Source organism: Capra hircus, chromosome 15 (assembly GCF_001704415.2).
Source record: "Capra hircus breed San Clemente chromosome 15, ASM170441v1, whole genome shotgun sequence".
NCBI lineage: Eukaryota > Metazoa > Chordata > Mammalia > Artiodactyla > Bovidae > Capra > Capra hircus.
In genome coordinates, this window is record NC_030822.1 from 66,295,135 (window position 1) to 66,307,950 (window position 12,816).

Below are 12,816 nucleotides of genomic sequence, written 5' to 3' on the forward strand. Positions count from 1 at the left end.
GCAATCCACTCCAGTATTCCTGCCTGGAGAATCTCATGGACAGAGGAGCTGGGTGGACTACAGACCATAGGGTCACAAACAGTCAGACAGGACTGCATGAGGAAGCACAGCACAGTACAGTGAAATGAGCCACCAATCAAGGACAGAATCTTGGGACCTACTGCAGACCTCTTCCTGTCCCCTAAGCTCCCTACTTCAAAAATGACTTGAATTTCTTTTCCCTTCGCTATCCCACTGATAGTGCCTGATACTTCTGTAACTGTTAGGAGACTGACCTCCATACCTTCAATCTGCAATGTCCATAACCCTCTACCCACACCCTCAAAATGCTTCAGAAAGAATCACCTTTCTAAAAACAAATGATCATATTGATAAGTTTTTATCACTCAAAAACAGGCAAACTAAGTAACAGCTTCCTAAGAAGTTGTTCCTGCCTTTTCATTCTCTCCCCAAATTTCAAAGCTAGGATTGGTCCTTCTCAAAATTCTGTACATAGATATACTATAAAATTTATCATAGTTTACAAATCCACTCCCTCCAAAAACTCCCTCTGAAATATCAGAGACAAGGATGAAGGATATTTATTACACACATATATTACATATGTTGAAATCAGGGACCACCAATCTTTCACCTCTGTAAGACTTATTGCCCTTTTCTTCCCCTGTAAAATCTGACTGCAGTCATTATAACTTCTCCTTGCTATCTCCTACACCGGTTCCTTATTTGCATTTAATGGAGAAGGAAATGGCAACCCACTCCAGTACTCTTGCCTGGAATATCCCATGAAGGGAGGAGCCTGGTAGGCTGCCGTCCATGCGGTAGCGAAGAGTCGGACACGACTGAGCGACTTCACTTTCACTTTCATGCACTGGAGAAGGAAATGGCAACCTACTCCAGTGTTCTTGCCTGGAGAATCCCAGGGACAGGGGAGCCTGGTGGGCTGCCGTCTGTGGGGTCGCACAGAGTCGGACACGACTGAAGCGATTTAACAGCAGCAGCAGCATTTAAATGTGTTTTAAACGGTTATAGCTTAAAACAGACAAAATAATGATCATCACTTGTTTCACCTTACACTGTTCTCTAACTACAACTTTTCCCCTTCACACTTCTTTTCCCCTGCCACACTTCTCACATCTTATGAGCTAAGTCAATAGCACAATTTACTTCCTCCCTTCCTTATTTTACCTCTACTCATTTCAATCTTAATGAAAAACACGTTTCTCAACTTTTTTCGAGGAGCTAAATTTTTTAGATCTCTGTCTCAATCGCTGTTTGGTTCAGTACGGGTTGGCAATAAGCCGGATAACTGACACAAATAAAAGGAGAATGAAACGATCTACTCTAACGTGCCTTACACGAGTTTCTGAAAACGGAAAATTTCATTTCAGATATAGCAAGACGGAGGACCTAGGCTGTAAGACATGCAGGGAAAGCAGTGGGGTCCCTCGAAAGTGCGCAGCACAGGTGATCAGGTGCTAGAAATGTCAAGCACGGATGCTTTAAAAGATAAGGAACGTCAGAGGAAAGGAACAAGTTTTCTGGAAAAGAATATGAGCAACTGGAGCCTTCCAGACCATCTAAGAGGCAGAAGATACCCAACAGCGTGCGAGCATCCCAAAGGAAAACATCTATCCCCACACAACTAGATAGGGTAAGATACTGAGGAACTCAAACAGGAAAGGGTGCAGGGAGGCAGGAGAGCTAGACGCCTAACTCCCAGAAAGCCTCCACTCTCAAATCTAAATGACTCCCAAAGCCTCAAAACTGAGGTACCTGGCGCAACACCTCGGTCCTGGCACTTCGAATCTGTTCTTTACGCTCTTCGATGCTACTAGCACTTTCAAATCTACCCCCGGCAGCCGCCATAGTTGTTGTCGTAAAGCTAGGAAGCCGGCACAAAAATCTCGGTTTACGACTGTCGTAATTTAGTAAACAAACCGGGACTTCCGACTAGGGGGGAGGAGGGAATCTGCGCCACCAAAAGAGCATGCGCAAACCGTTGCTTACTATTTCGGTTAATTGTCTAACCCTTAGGTTTGGAAGAAACAGAAGGTTAAGTCAAGGGGTTACATTCCTTCGTATATTGGGGTTGCCCTGAACAGGACTTGTGTCAGCGTACATGTATTACGCAGTTTTCACGGGACTGACGGCATGTCACAGCTAAAGTGGAGTCGCTCAGTCGTGTCCGACTCAGCGACCCCATGGACTGTAGCCTACCACACTCGTGGGATTTTCCAGGCAAGAGTACTGGAGTGGGTTGCCATTTCCTTCTCCAGGGGATCTTCCCGACCCAGGGATCGAATCCGGGTCTCCCGCATTGACGCTATGCGACCCTATAGATGGCAGCCCACCAGGTTCCGCGTTCCCTGGGGTTCTCCAGGCAAGAACACTGGAGAGGGTTGCCATTTCCTTAGATTAAAGGTACATGTTGTAAAGATTTCTACCAAAGTGCCCTTATCGCCAAAGAGGTTTCCCTGTGCTGGAGGAATGGACTAAAGGAAGGCTGGCCAGAAAGACAGTGCAAGCTAGCAGGAGAGAAGACTTGCTTTGAAGAGTCAGCAGTTTGCTTTGGTGGATTTTTTTTTTTTTTAAGCACAGTATATGAAAAAGTCATGTGAATTTTGCACTGCACTTCATAATTTATACTTGTTTAAAGTGTAACATTGTTTCTGACCTCATACTGTTTGTTCATACTGTCTCAGTAACAAGTGAAAAAAAAAGAGGAATGGGTATTTTTCTTCCCTTTCCAGAGAATAAAGAAGATAAAAGAGAACAGCGAGCAGGCCTGAATATTCCTAGTTTTGTTTTTTTGTTTTTGTTTATTTTAAAAGCTCCTAACTCTGAATGTAACTAAATTTGCTCTTCTACCCCTTAACTCTGCAGGAGCTACACTTCACACCTATTTTCCTTTGACTCTGTGTTAAATACATCCACTCTCTGGTGTGAAGGAGAAGGGGGCATCAAAGGATAAGAAGGCTGGATGGCATCACCAATACAATAGACAAGACCTTGGGCATGGGAGATGGTGAGGGATAGGGAGGCCTGGCATGCTGCAATCCATGGGGTCGAAGAGAATAGAACTTGACTGGGTGATTGAACAGCAACATCTGGTGTTTCAGGTCAGTTCAGTTCAGTCGCTCAGTCCTGTCTGACTCTTTGCAACCCCATGAATCGCAGCATGCCAGGCCTCCCTGTCCATCACCATCTCCCAGAGTTCACTCAGACTCAGGTCCATCGAGTCCGTGATGCCATCCAGCCATCTCATGCTGGGTCATCCCCTTCTCCTGCCCCCAATCTCTCCCAGCATCAGAGTCTTTTCCAATGAGTCAACTCTTCACATGAGGTGGCCAAAGTACTGGAGCTTCAGCTTTAGCATCATTCCTTCCAAAGAAATCCCAGGGCTGATCGCCTTCAGAATGGACTGGTTGGATCTCCTTGCAGTCCAAGGGACCCTCAAGAGTCTTCTCCAACACCACAGTTCAAACGCATCAATTCTTCGGTGCTCAGCCTTCTTCACAGTCCAACTCTCACATCCATACATGACCACAGGAAAAACGATAGCCTTGACTAGGTGGACCTTAGTCAGAAAAGTAATGTCTCTGCTTTTGAATATGCTGTCTAGGTTGGTCATAACTTTTCTTCCAAGGAGTAAGCATCTTTTAATTTCATGCCTGCAGTCACCATCTGCAGTGATTTTGGAGCCCCAAAAAATAAAGTCTGACACTGTTTCCACTGTTTCCCCATCTATTTGCCATGAAGTGATGGGACCAGATGCCATGATCTTCGTTTTCTGAATGTTGAGCTTACCCTTACAATATCCTTCCCCTTATAGTTGCATATCAGAAAGAAGGCTGCAGAGCCACCCAACTGCCAGACTCAATTGCTGGATTACTAACACCAGCCTATGGCTGAAACAATGCAAGGAGAAGAAATCTAGATTCTAACACCATTTCCTTTAGGATGGACTGGTTGGATCTCATGCAGTCCAAGGGACTCTCAAGAGTCTTCTCCAACACCACAGTTCAAAAGCATCATTTCTTTAGCTCTCAGCTTTCTTTACAGTCCAACTTTCACATCCATACATGACAACTGGAAAAACTATAGCTTTGACTAGACAAACCTTTGTTGGTAATGTCTCTGCTTTTTAATATGCTGTCTAGGTTGGTCATAACTTTTCTTCCAAAGAGCGAGCATTTTTTAATTCCATGGCTACAGTCATCATATGCAGTGAATTTGGAGCCCCCCAAAATAAAGTCTCTCATTGTATCCCCATCTATTTGCCATGAAGTGATGGGACTGGATGCTATGATCTTAGTTTTCTGAATGTTGAATTTGAAGCCAACTTTTTCACTCTCCTCTTTCAGTGTCATCAAGAGGCTCTTTAGTTCTTTGATTTCTGCCATAAGGGTGGCGTCATCTGCACCAAAGAGGCAGCTGGGGAAAGTCAATAGATAAGATTTTGGTGAAGGAGAGTTCAATGCAATCAAGTTCTTACTGCAAGAGGTATTCTGCTAGTCACAAGGATCTGATGTCATCAAGAAACGATTTAGTGCTTTTCTAGATATGAGGAGATGCAAGGATTAGGATCAAGAAATCAGTTCCTGAAAATATCCAACTGTCTAAAGACTGGATGCAAGAGGAGAAGGGGATAACAGAGGGTGAGATGGTTGGATAGCATCACCAACTTAATGAACGTGAGTTTCAGCAAGCTCTGGGAGATGTGAAGGACAGGGATGCCTGGCGTGCTGCAGTCCATGGGGCGCAGAGTCAGACACAACTGAGCGACTTAACAACAACAATCTAAAGACCTGTCGCACCAGATTCCCTGAAGCACAAAGTGCCTTATTCCACCCTGAACTCGCTCTAGGGGTGTTGAAGGTCAACAGCTGCAGTAGCACAGGGTTCAATCTCTGCAGAGGCAGATGGTAAATGCCCCTGTTGTTCAGTCAGAGGCAGTGCTTTTGGCCAGTGCCAATTTGTAGTTGACAGGTAAGCACTAACTTGTAATTGACAACATAAACTATATTGAGGTATGTTGACTAAAGAGTTATTCACAACCTAAAAGTCAAGAGTTACGTTTTATTGAACGGAAACTTTTAGGATTTCAAGGCTGGGAGACAGTATCTCAAGTAACCCTGAAAAACTGCTCTGAGGAGGCAAGCAGAATAGTCAGGATATACAGAAGTTTTGCGACAAATGGCAAACATCAAAAGATGATTAGTTAAAGAAAACAAGATATGTCAAGTTAAGGAATTTAGCACTTTTCTATGTATGGAAAGATCCAAAAGTCTAGGCTCCTGAAATTGTTTCTTTGATATGCATCTCATCTTATGTTTCTATATTCTGAGTTTCCTCGGGACTCACCATGAGGAGCAGCCATGGCCTCTAGTTTTTAACTGGAATATAATTCATTTACAATTATATGCTAATTTCTGTCGTAAAATGAAGTAAATCAGCTGTATGTATACTTGCACACCCTCTCTCTTGGATCTCCCTCTCACCCGTTCATTCTGCTCATCTAGATCATCACAGAGCACCACGCTGAGCTTCCTGTACTTTGTAGAAGATTCCCATTACCTATCTATTTTACACATGGTGTTGTTGTATGTATATCAATCATAATATCATAATTTGTCCCAATCTCCCCTTCACCGCCTGTGTGCACATATCTATTCTCTACATATGTGTCTCTTTCCCTGCCTTCAAAATAGGTTCTACTGTACCATTTATCTACATGCCACATATATGTATTTATACCTGATATTTGTTTTTCTCTTTCTGACTTACTTCACTCTGTATGACGGACTCTAGATCCATCCACATCTCTTCAAATGACTCAGTTTCATCCTTTTTTATGGTTTAGTAATATTCTATTGTCTATAAGTATCACATCTTCTTTATCCATTCGTCTGTCATTGGGCTTGTAGGTTATTTCTATGTGTTGGCTATTGAAAATAGTGCTGCAGTGAGTACTGGTGTACATATGTACTTTTAACTTATAGATTTCTCTGGGTATATGTCCAGTAATGGGATTGCTAGGTCACATGATAGTTCTATATTTAGTTTTTTAAGGACACTCCATATGGTACTCCTTAATGGCAGTATCAGCTTAAAATCCCACCAACAGTGCAGGAAGGTTCCCTTTTCCCTACATTCTCTCTACCACTTACTGTTTGTAGATTGTTTTGATGATGGCCATTCTGACCAGTGTAAGGTGATACCAGGTAGTTTTGATTTGCGTTTCTCTAATAATTAGTGTCTTTACAATTCTAAGGAAAAATCATTTCCAGTCCAGAATTCTACATTCAGCTGAAATACCTGTGTCTCTGTGTGTGTGTGTGCGCGCGCGCCTGTGTGTTTGTGCGTGCACACTCTCAGTCATGTTCAACTCTTTGTGACTGTTTGGGCTGTAGCCCACCAGTCTCCTCTGGATGTTGAACCTCTTTTCATGTCCCTCTTGGTACATGACTGTCTTCTTTAGAGATATATATATTTAGGGCTTCTGCCCATCTTTTAATTTTTTTTAAATTGAGCCACATGAATTGTTTGTATATTTTGAAGAGTAATCCTTTCTCAGTTGCTTCATTTGCAAATGTTTTCTCCCATTCTGAAAGTTGACTTTTCATCTTGATTATGGTTTCCTTTGATGTAGAAAAGTAATTAGGTTCCATTTGTTTTGTATTTTTCATTACTCTGGAGTGGGGCCAAAAAGAACTTGCTGGGACTTCCCTGGTGGTCCAGCGGCTAAGACTCTGCATGCTCAGCACAGGAGGCCTGGGGTTTTATCCCTGGTCAGGGAACTAGATCCCACATGCCACAAGTAAAGATCCAATGTGCCACAACTAAAGCCAAATAAATAAATAAATATTAAAAAAGAAAAAAGAACTTGGTATAGTTTATGTCAAAGACCATTCTACCATTGTTTTCCTTTAAGAATTTTATAGTGTCTGATCTTAAAGTAAGGTCTTTATTCTATTTTGACTTTAAATTTTGTATGGTGTTAGGTATTGTTCTAATTTCATTCTTTAACATGTAGCTGTCCAGTTTTCCCAACATGATTTATTAAAAAGGTTATAATGAGTGATATCTCATTATAGTTTTGATTTGCATTTCTCTAGTAATGAGCAGTGTTAATCATCTTTTTATGTGCTTATTAGCCATCTGTATGTGTTTTTTTGGAGAAATGTCTGTTTAGGTCTTCTGCCCATTTTTATTGAGTTATTTGTTGTTCTGCTGCTGCTGCTGCTAAGTCGCTTCAGTCGTGTCCAACTCTGTGCGACCCCATAGATGGCAGCCCACCAGGCTCCGCCATCCCTGGGATTCTCCAGGCAAGAACACTGGAGTGGGTTGCCATTTCCTCCTCCAATTCGTGAAAGTGAAAAGTGAAAGTGAAGTCACTCAGTCCTGTCCGACTCTTAGTGACCCCATGGACTGCAGCCTCCCAGGCTCCTCCATCCATGGGATTTGCCAGGCAAGAGTACTGGAGTGGGGTGCCATTGCCTTCTCTGTGTTCTTCTGCTCTTGAGTTACATAAGCTGCTTGTATACTTTAGAGCGTTCTGCCTGTGTTTTCCTATAAGAGTTTGATAGTTTCTGATCTTACATTTAGGTCTTTAATCCATTTTGAGTTTATCTTTGTGTGTGGTGTTAGGAAGTGTTCTAATTTCATTCCTTTACAGGAATTCCATCGCCTCCACTAGCTTTGTTCATAGTGATGCTTTCTAAGTTCCACTTAACTTCACATTCCAGGATGTCTGACTCTAGGTGAGTGATCACACCATCGTGTTTATCTTGGTAGTGAAGATCTTTTTTGTACAGTTCTTCTGTGTATTCTTGCCACCTCTTCTTAATATCTTCTGCTTCTTATAGGTCCATACCTTTTCTGTCCTTTATCGAGCCCATCTTTGCATGAAATGTTCCCTTGGTATCTCTAATTTTCTTGAAGAGATCTCTAGTCTTCTCCATTCTGTTGTTTTCCTCTATTTCTTTGCATTGATCACTGAGGTAGGCTTTCTAATCTCTTCTTGCTCTTCTTTGGAACTCTTCATTCAGATGCTTATATCTTTCCTTTTCTCCTTGGCTTTTCGCTTCTCTTCTTTTCACAGTTATTTAAGAAGGCAAGAATATACAATGGAGAAATGACAATCTCTTTTAACAAGTGGTGCTGGGAAAACTGATCGACCACCGGTAAAAGAATAAAACTCAAACACTTTCTAACACCTTACACAAAAATAAACTCAAAACGGATTAAAGATCTAAATGAAAGACCAGAAACTATAAAATTCCTAGGGGAAAACACTTTCTGACATAAGTCACAGCAGGATCCCCTATGACCCACCTCCCAGAGTAATGGAAATAAAAGCAAAAATAAACAAATGGGACCTAGTTAAACTTAAAAGCTTTTACACAATGAAGGAAACTATAAAGCAAGGTGAAAAGGCAGCCTTCAGAATAGGAGAAAATAATAGCAAATGAAACAACTGACAAAGAATTAATCTCCAAAGTATACAAGCAGCTAATGCAGGTCAATACCAGAAAAATAAATGATCCAATAAAAAAACGGTCCAGAGAACTAAACAGACATTTCTCCAAAGAAGACATACAGATGACTAACAAACAATGAAAAGATGCTCAACATCACTCATTACCAGAGAAATGCAAATCAAAACTACAATGAAGTACCATCTCAAACTGGTCAGAATGGCTGGCATCAAAATGTCTACAAACAATAAATGCTGGAGAGGATATGGAGAAAAGGTAACTCTTATACTGTTGGTGAGAATGCAAACTAGTACAGCCACTATGGAGAACAGTGTGGAGATTCATTAAAAAATGATATAGAACTGCCATACGACCCAGCAATCCCACTGCTGGCCATATATACTGAGAAAACCAGAATTCAGAGAGAAATGTGTACCCCAATGTTCTTTGCAGCACTGTTTACAATAGCTAGAACATGAAGGCAACCTAGATATCCATCGGCAGACAAATGGATAGGAAAGCAGTGGTATATATACACAATGGAATATTACTCAGCTATAAAGAAGAATGCATTTGAGTCAATCTAATGAGGGGGATGAAATGGGAGCCTATTATACAGAGTGAAGTAAGTCCAAAAGAAAAATACCAATACAGTATATTAACACATATATATGGAATTTAGAAAGATGGTAATAATGACCCTAAATGCAAGACAGATAAAGAGACACAGATGTAAAAAACAGAATTTTGGACTCTGTGGGATAAACAAGGGAGGGATAATTTGAGAGAATAGCATTGAAACCTGTATATTACCATTTGTGAAATAGATGACCAGTCTAAGTTCAATGCATGAAACATGGCACTCCAAACTCATGCACTGGGACAACACAGAGGGATGGGATGGGGAGGGAGGTGGAAGGGGTGTTTGGGACAGGAGAACACATGTACACCCATGGCTGATTCACGTCATTGTATGGCAAAAACCAACACAATATTATAAAGTAATTACCTCCAAGTAAAGTAATTTTTAAAAACTTTTCAAATCTCAAACCATTTTCCTAATTAAAATTCAAATAAGAAAAAAATAAACACTGTCCTTGAATCTCCTTTCTAAGAGCTCATCTCTTAGAACACCTAGGGTCATAATACTTCGTATGGTTATGCCACTCCACACACAGTGAACAACCAGTTCACACCACTTCCTTCATGGTAAGGTTTGGTTTGACCCAAGTGTGTATTTTCTGTGCTGGGCCATTGCAGGAAATTATTCTGGGTGTGAACCAGTCAACTGGAGTCTGCTAGCAAAAACATTGCTCAAATAATGTGAAAGTTCATATGTGACATTCTCAAAACCCACCAAGGAAAACACTTTGGGTGCTGATTCTCCTTTCATTCCAGTCAGTTTTTGGTGCCATCAAGTAACTATTCTGAAGAAACACTTGGATCGCCTTACTAGGAGCTTTTCTCACAGAACACCTAGGTTCATGATGTGTTGTATGGTTACACAAATCAATACACAGAGAAATACCAGTTCACCCCACTTCTATCATTGAAAGTTTGCTTGACTCAAAGGTGTATTTCCAGTGCTGAGACACTGCAAAGAAACATGCTGGGTGTGAACCTGGAAATTGGGCTGCTGCTGCTGCTGCTGCTAAGTCACTTCAGTCGTGTCCAACTCTGCGACCCCACAGATAGCAGCCCACCAGGCTCCGCCGTCCCTGGGATTCTCCAGGCAAGAACACTGGAGTGGGTTGCCATTTCCTTCTCCAATGCATGAAAGTGAAAAGTGAAAGTGAAGTCGCTCAGTCGTGTCCGACTCTTCGCGACCCTATGGACTGTAGCCTCCCAGGCTCCTCTGTCCATGGGATTTTCCAGGCGAGAGTACTGGAGTGGGGTGCCATTGCCTTCTCCAAATTGGGATCTGCTAGCAAAAACTCTGCTCTCATCCTGTGAAAGCAAGAATGTGTCATTCTCAAACCCATCAGGGAAAACACTTTGGGTGTATGAGAAAACACATGGGTGCTGAATCTCCCTTCACTACCGTCAGTATTGGTTGGCAGCTCCTGACTTTACTGATGAAACACTGTGCTTTGATCTCCTTACAACAAGCTCTGCCCATAGAACAGATAGGTTCATAATGTTTGTAGGGTTATATCACTCACGACACAGAGATTAACCAGATCACACCACTTCCTTCGTGGAAATGTTCAGTTTCTCCCTAGTGAGTACTTTGAACTCTAGGACATCGCAAGGAAATATGCTGAATGAGAACTTTCCAGTTGTGGACTGCTGGCAAAAACAGTGGGCTCTCCCTGTAAATCCTAAAATGTTTCACTCAGAAGCCTCTTACAAAAACGCTTTGATTCTCAATTCTCTACAGTTAATTTTTAATGCAAGCAAGTTACTTCTCTAAAGGAAAAACTGTGCCTGAATCTCTTTACTAGGAACTCTGCTTACAGAATGCCTAGGTTCATACTGTCTTGTGGTTTGTCACTCACCACATGGAGAACAGTTCACACATCTTTCCACATGGAAAGGTTCTGTTTGTCCCAACTGTGGATTTCTAGTGCTGTGACACAGCAGAGAAATATGCTGGGTGTGAATCAGCCATTTAAGTTCAGCTGGAAAAAACAGTTTTCTCACCCTTTGAAAGCTAGAATGTCTCACTCTCATAGCTACTTGGGAAAACAGCTTGAATATTGCTGTTCTCTTCACTCCAGTTGATTGGTGCAAAGAAGTGACACTACTAAAGGAAACAATGCACTTGGGTCTTCACACTAGGAGTTCATCTCGTAGAACACCAATGTTCATAATGCATTTACTTTTATGCCACGCACGACACAGAGAATGCCTGGTTCAGCAATTCCTTCATGGAAAGATTCAGTTTGTCCCAAGTGTGTATTTTCAAGCCTGGGACACTGCGGGGACCATTTGAGTTATGCTGGCAAAACACAGCTCTCACCCTGTGAAAGTAGACTGTTCCACAGTCAAACCCACCTTTGAAAATGCTCTGGTGCTGATTTTATCTTCACTCACTACAGTAAACATTTATGGCCAGCAAGTGGTTTTTCTGAAGAAACACTGCGCTTGGATCTTCTTACAGGGATCTCATCTCCTAAAACAATCTAGGGTCAAAAAGCATTGTACGGGTTTGGAAGTCACCACAAAGAGAAAAACCAGTTCACGTTACTCCTTTCATGGAAAAGTTCTGTTGGTTCCAAGTAATAATCTCAATTCTGGAACCCTGCAAGGGAATACACTGAGTGTGAATTTGCCAACTGGGGACAGCTGGCAAAAAGATTGTGGTCACCCTGTGAAAGCCAGAATGTTTCACTTTCAAACCCACCTGGTAGGACTCTTTGGGTTCTGATTCTCTCATCATTACAGTCAATTCTTGGTGCAAGCAACTGAATTTTCTGAATGAAGCGCTATGCCTGGATCACCTTACTAGAGATCATCTCATAGAACACCTAGGTTCATAATGCCTTGCACGGTTATGCAAATCAACACACAGAGAAAAACCATTTCACCCCACTTCTGTCATCAAATGGTTGTTTGACTTAAGGGTATATTCTCAGTGCTGAGACACTGCAAGGAAACTTGCTGGGTGTGAACCTGGCAATTGGGGTCTGCCTGCCAAAACTGTGCTCTCATCCTTTGAGAACAAGAATGTGTCATTCTCACACCCACCTAGGAAAACACTTTGGATGTTTGAGAAAAGCATTTTCAGTGCTGATTCTTCTTCACTACTGTCAGTTTTGGTCACCAGCTCATGAATTTTCTGAAGAAACACTGTGCTTGAATCTCCTTACTAGGAGTTCTGTCCATAGAACACCTTGGTTCACAATGTGTAGGCTTACATGTGTAGGTTTACGTGTAGGCTTACACCACTCACGAAACAGAGACCAACCAGTTCACACCAGTTACTTCGTGGAGACATTTGGTCTGTTCCAAGTGAGTAATTCTAACTCCAGGACACTGCCAGGAAATACGCTGGGTGTGAACTTGCCAATTGTGGACTGCTGGCAAAATAGTGTGCTCACCCTATAAATCCTAGAGTGTTTCTCTCTGAAAACACTTATAAAATCACTTTAGGTGCTGATTCTATCTTCACTACAGGCAATTTTTATTGCCAGAAAGTGGCTTTTCTGAAGAAACACTGTGCTTGGATCTCCTTACTGCGATCTCATCTCCTAGAATAAGATAGTTTTAAAATGCATCGTATGGATATGGCAGTCACCACACAGAAAACAATCAGTTCACACCACTTCCTTCATGGAAAGGTTCTGTTTGTTCTAAGTGTGTATTCGCAATTCTAGGACTCTGCAAAGAG

At 41.9% G+C, this 12,816-nt stretch overlaps 1 protein-coding gene across 1 annotated transcript in view; it reads right to left on the reverse strand.

The window, feature by feature from the left end:
* Window positions 1-1,894, reverse strand: part of CWF19L2 (CWF19-like 2, cell cycle control (S. pombe)) — a 149,217-nt gene extending 147,323 nt beyond the window's left edge. Inside the window, exon 1 of the mRNA XM_018059850.1 lies at window positions 1,777-1,894. Coding sequence (XP_017915339.1) covers window positions 1,777-1,869 — 93 coding nt within the window. The 5' untranslated portion in view covers window positions 1,870-1,894. The remainder of the gene's footprint in view (window positions 1-1,776) is intronic.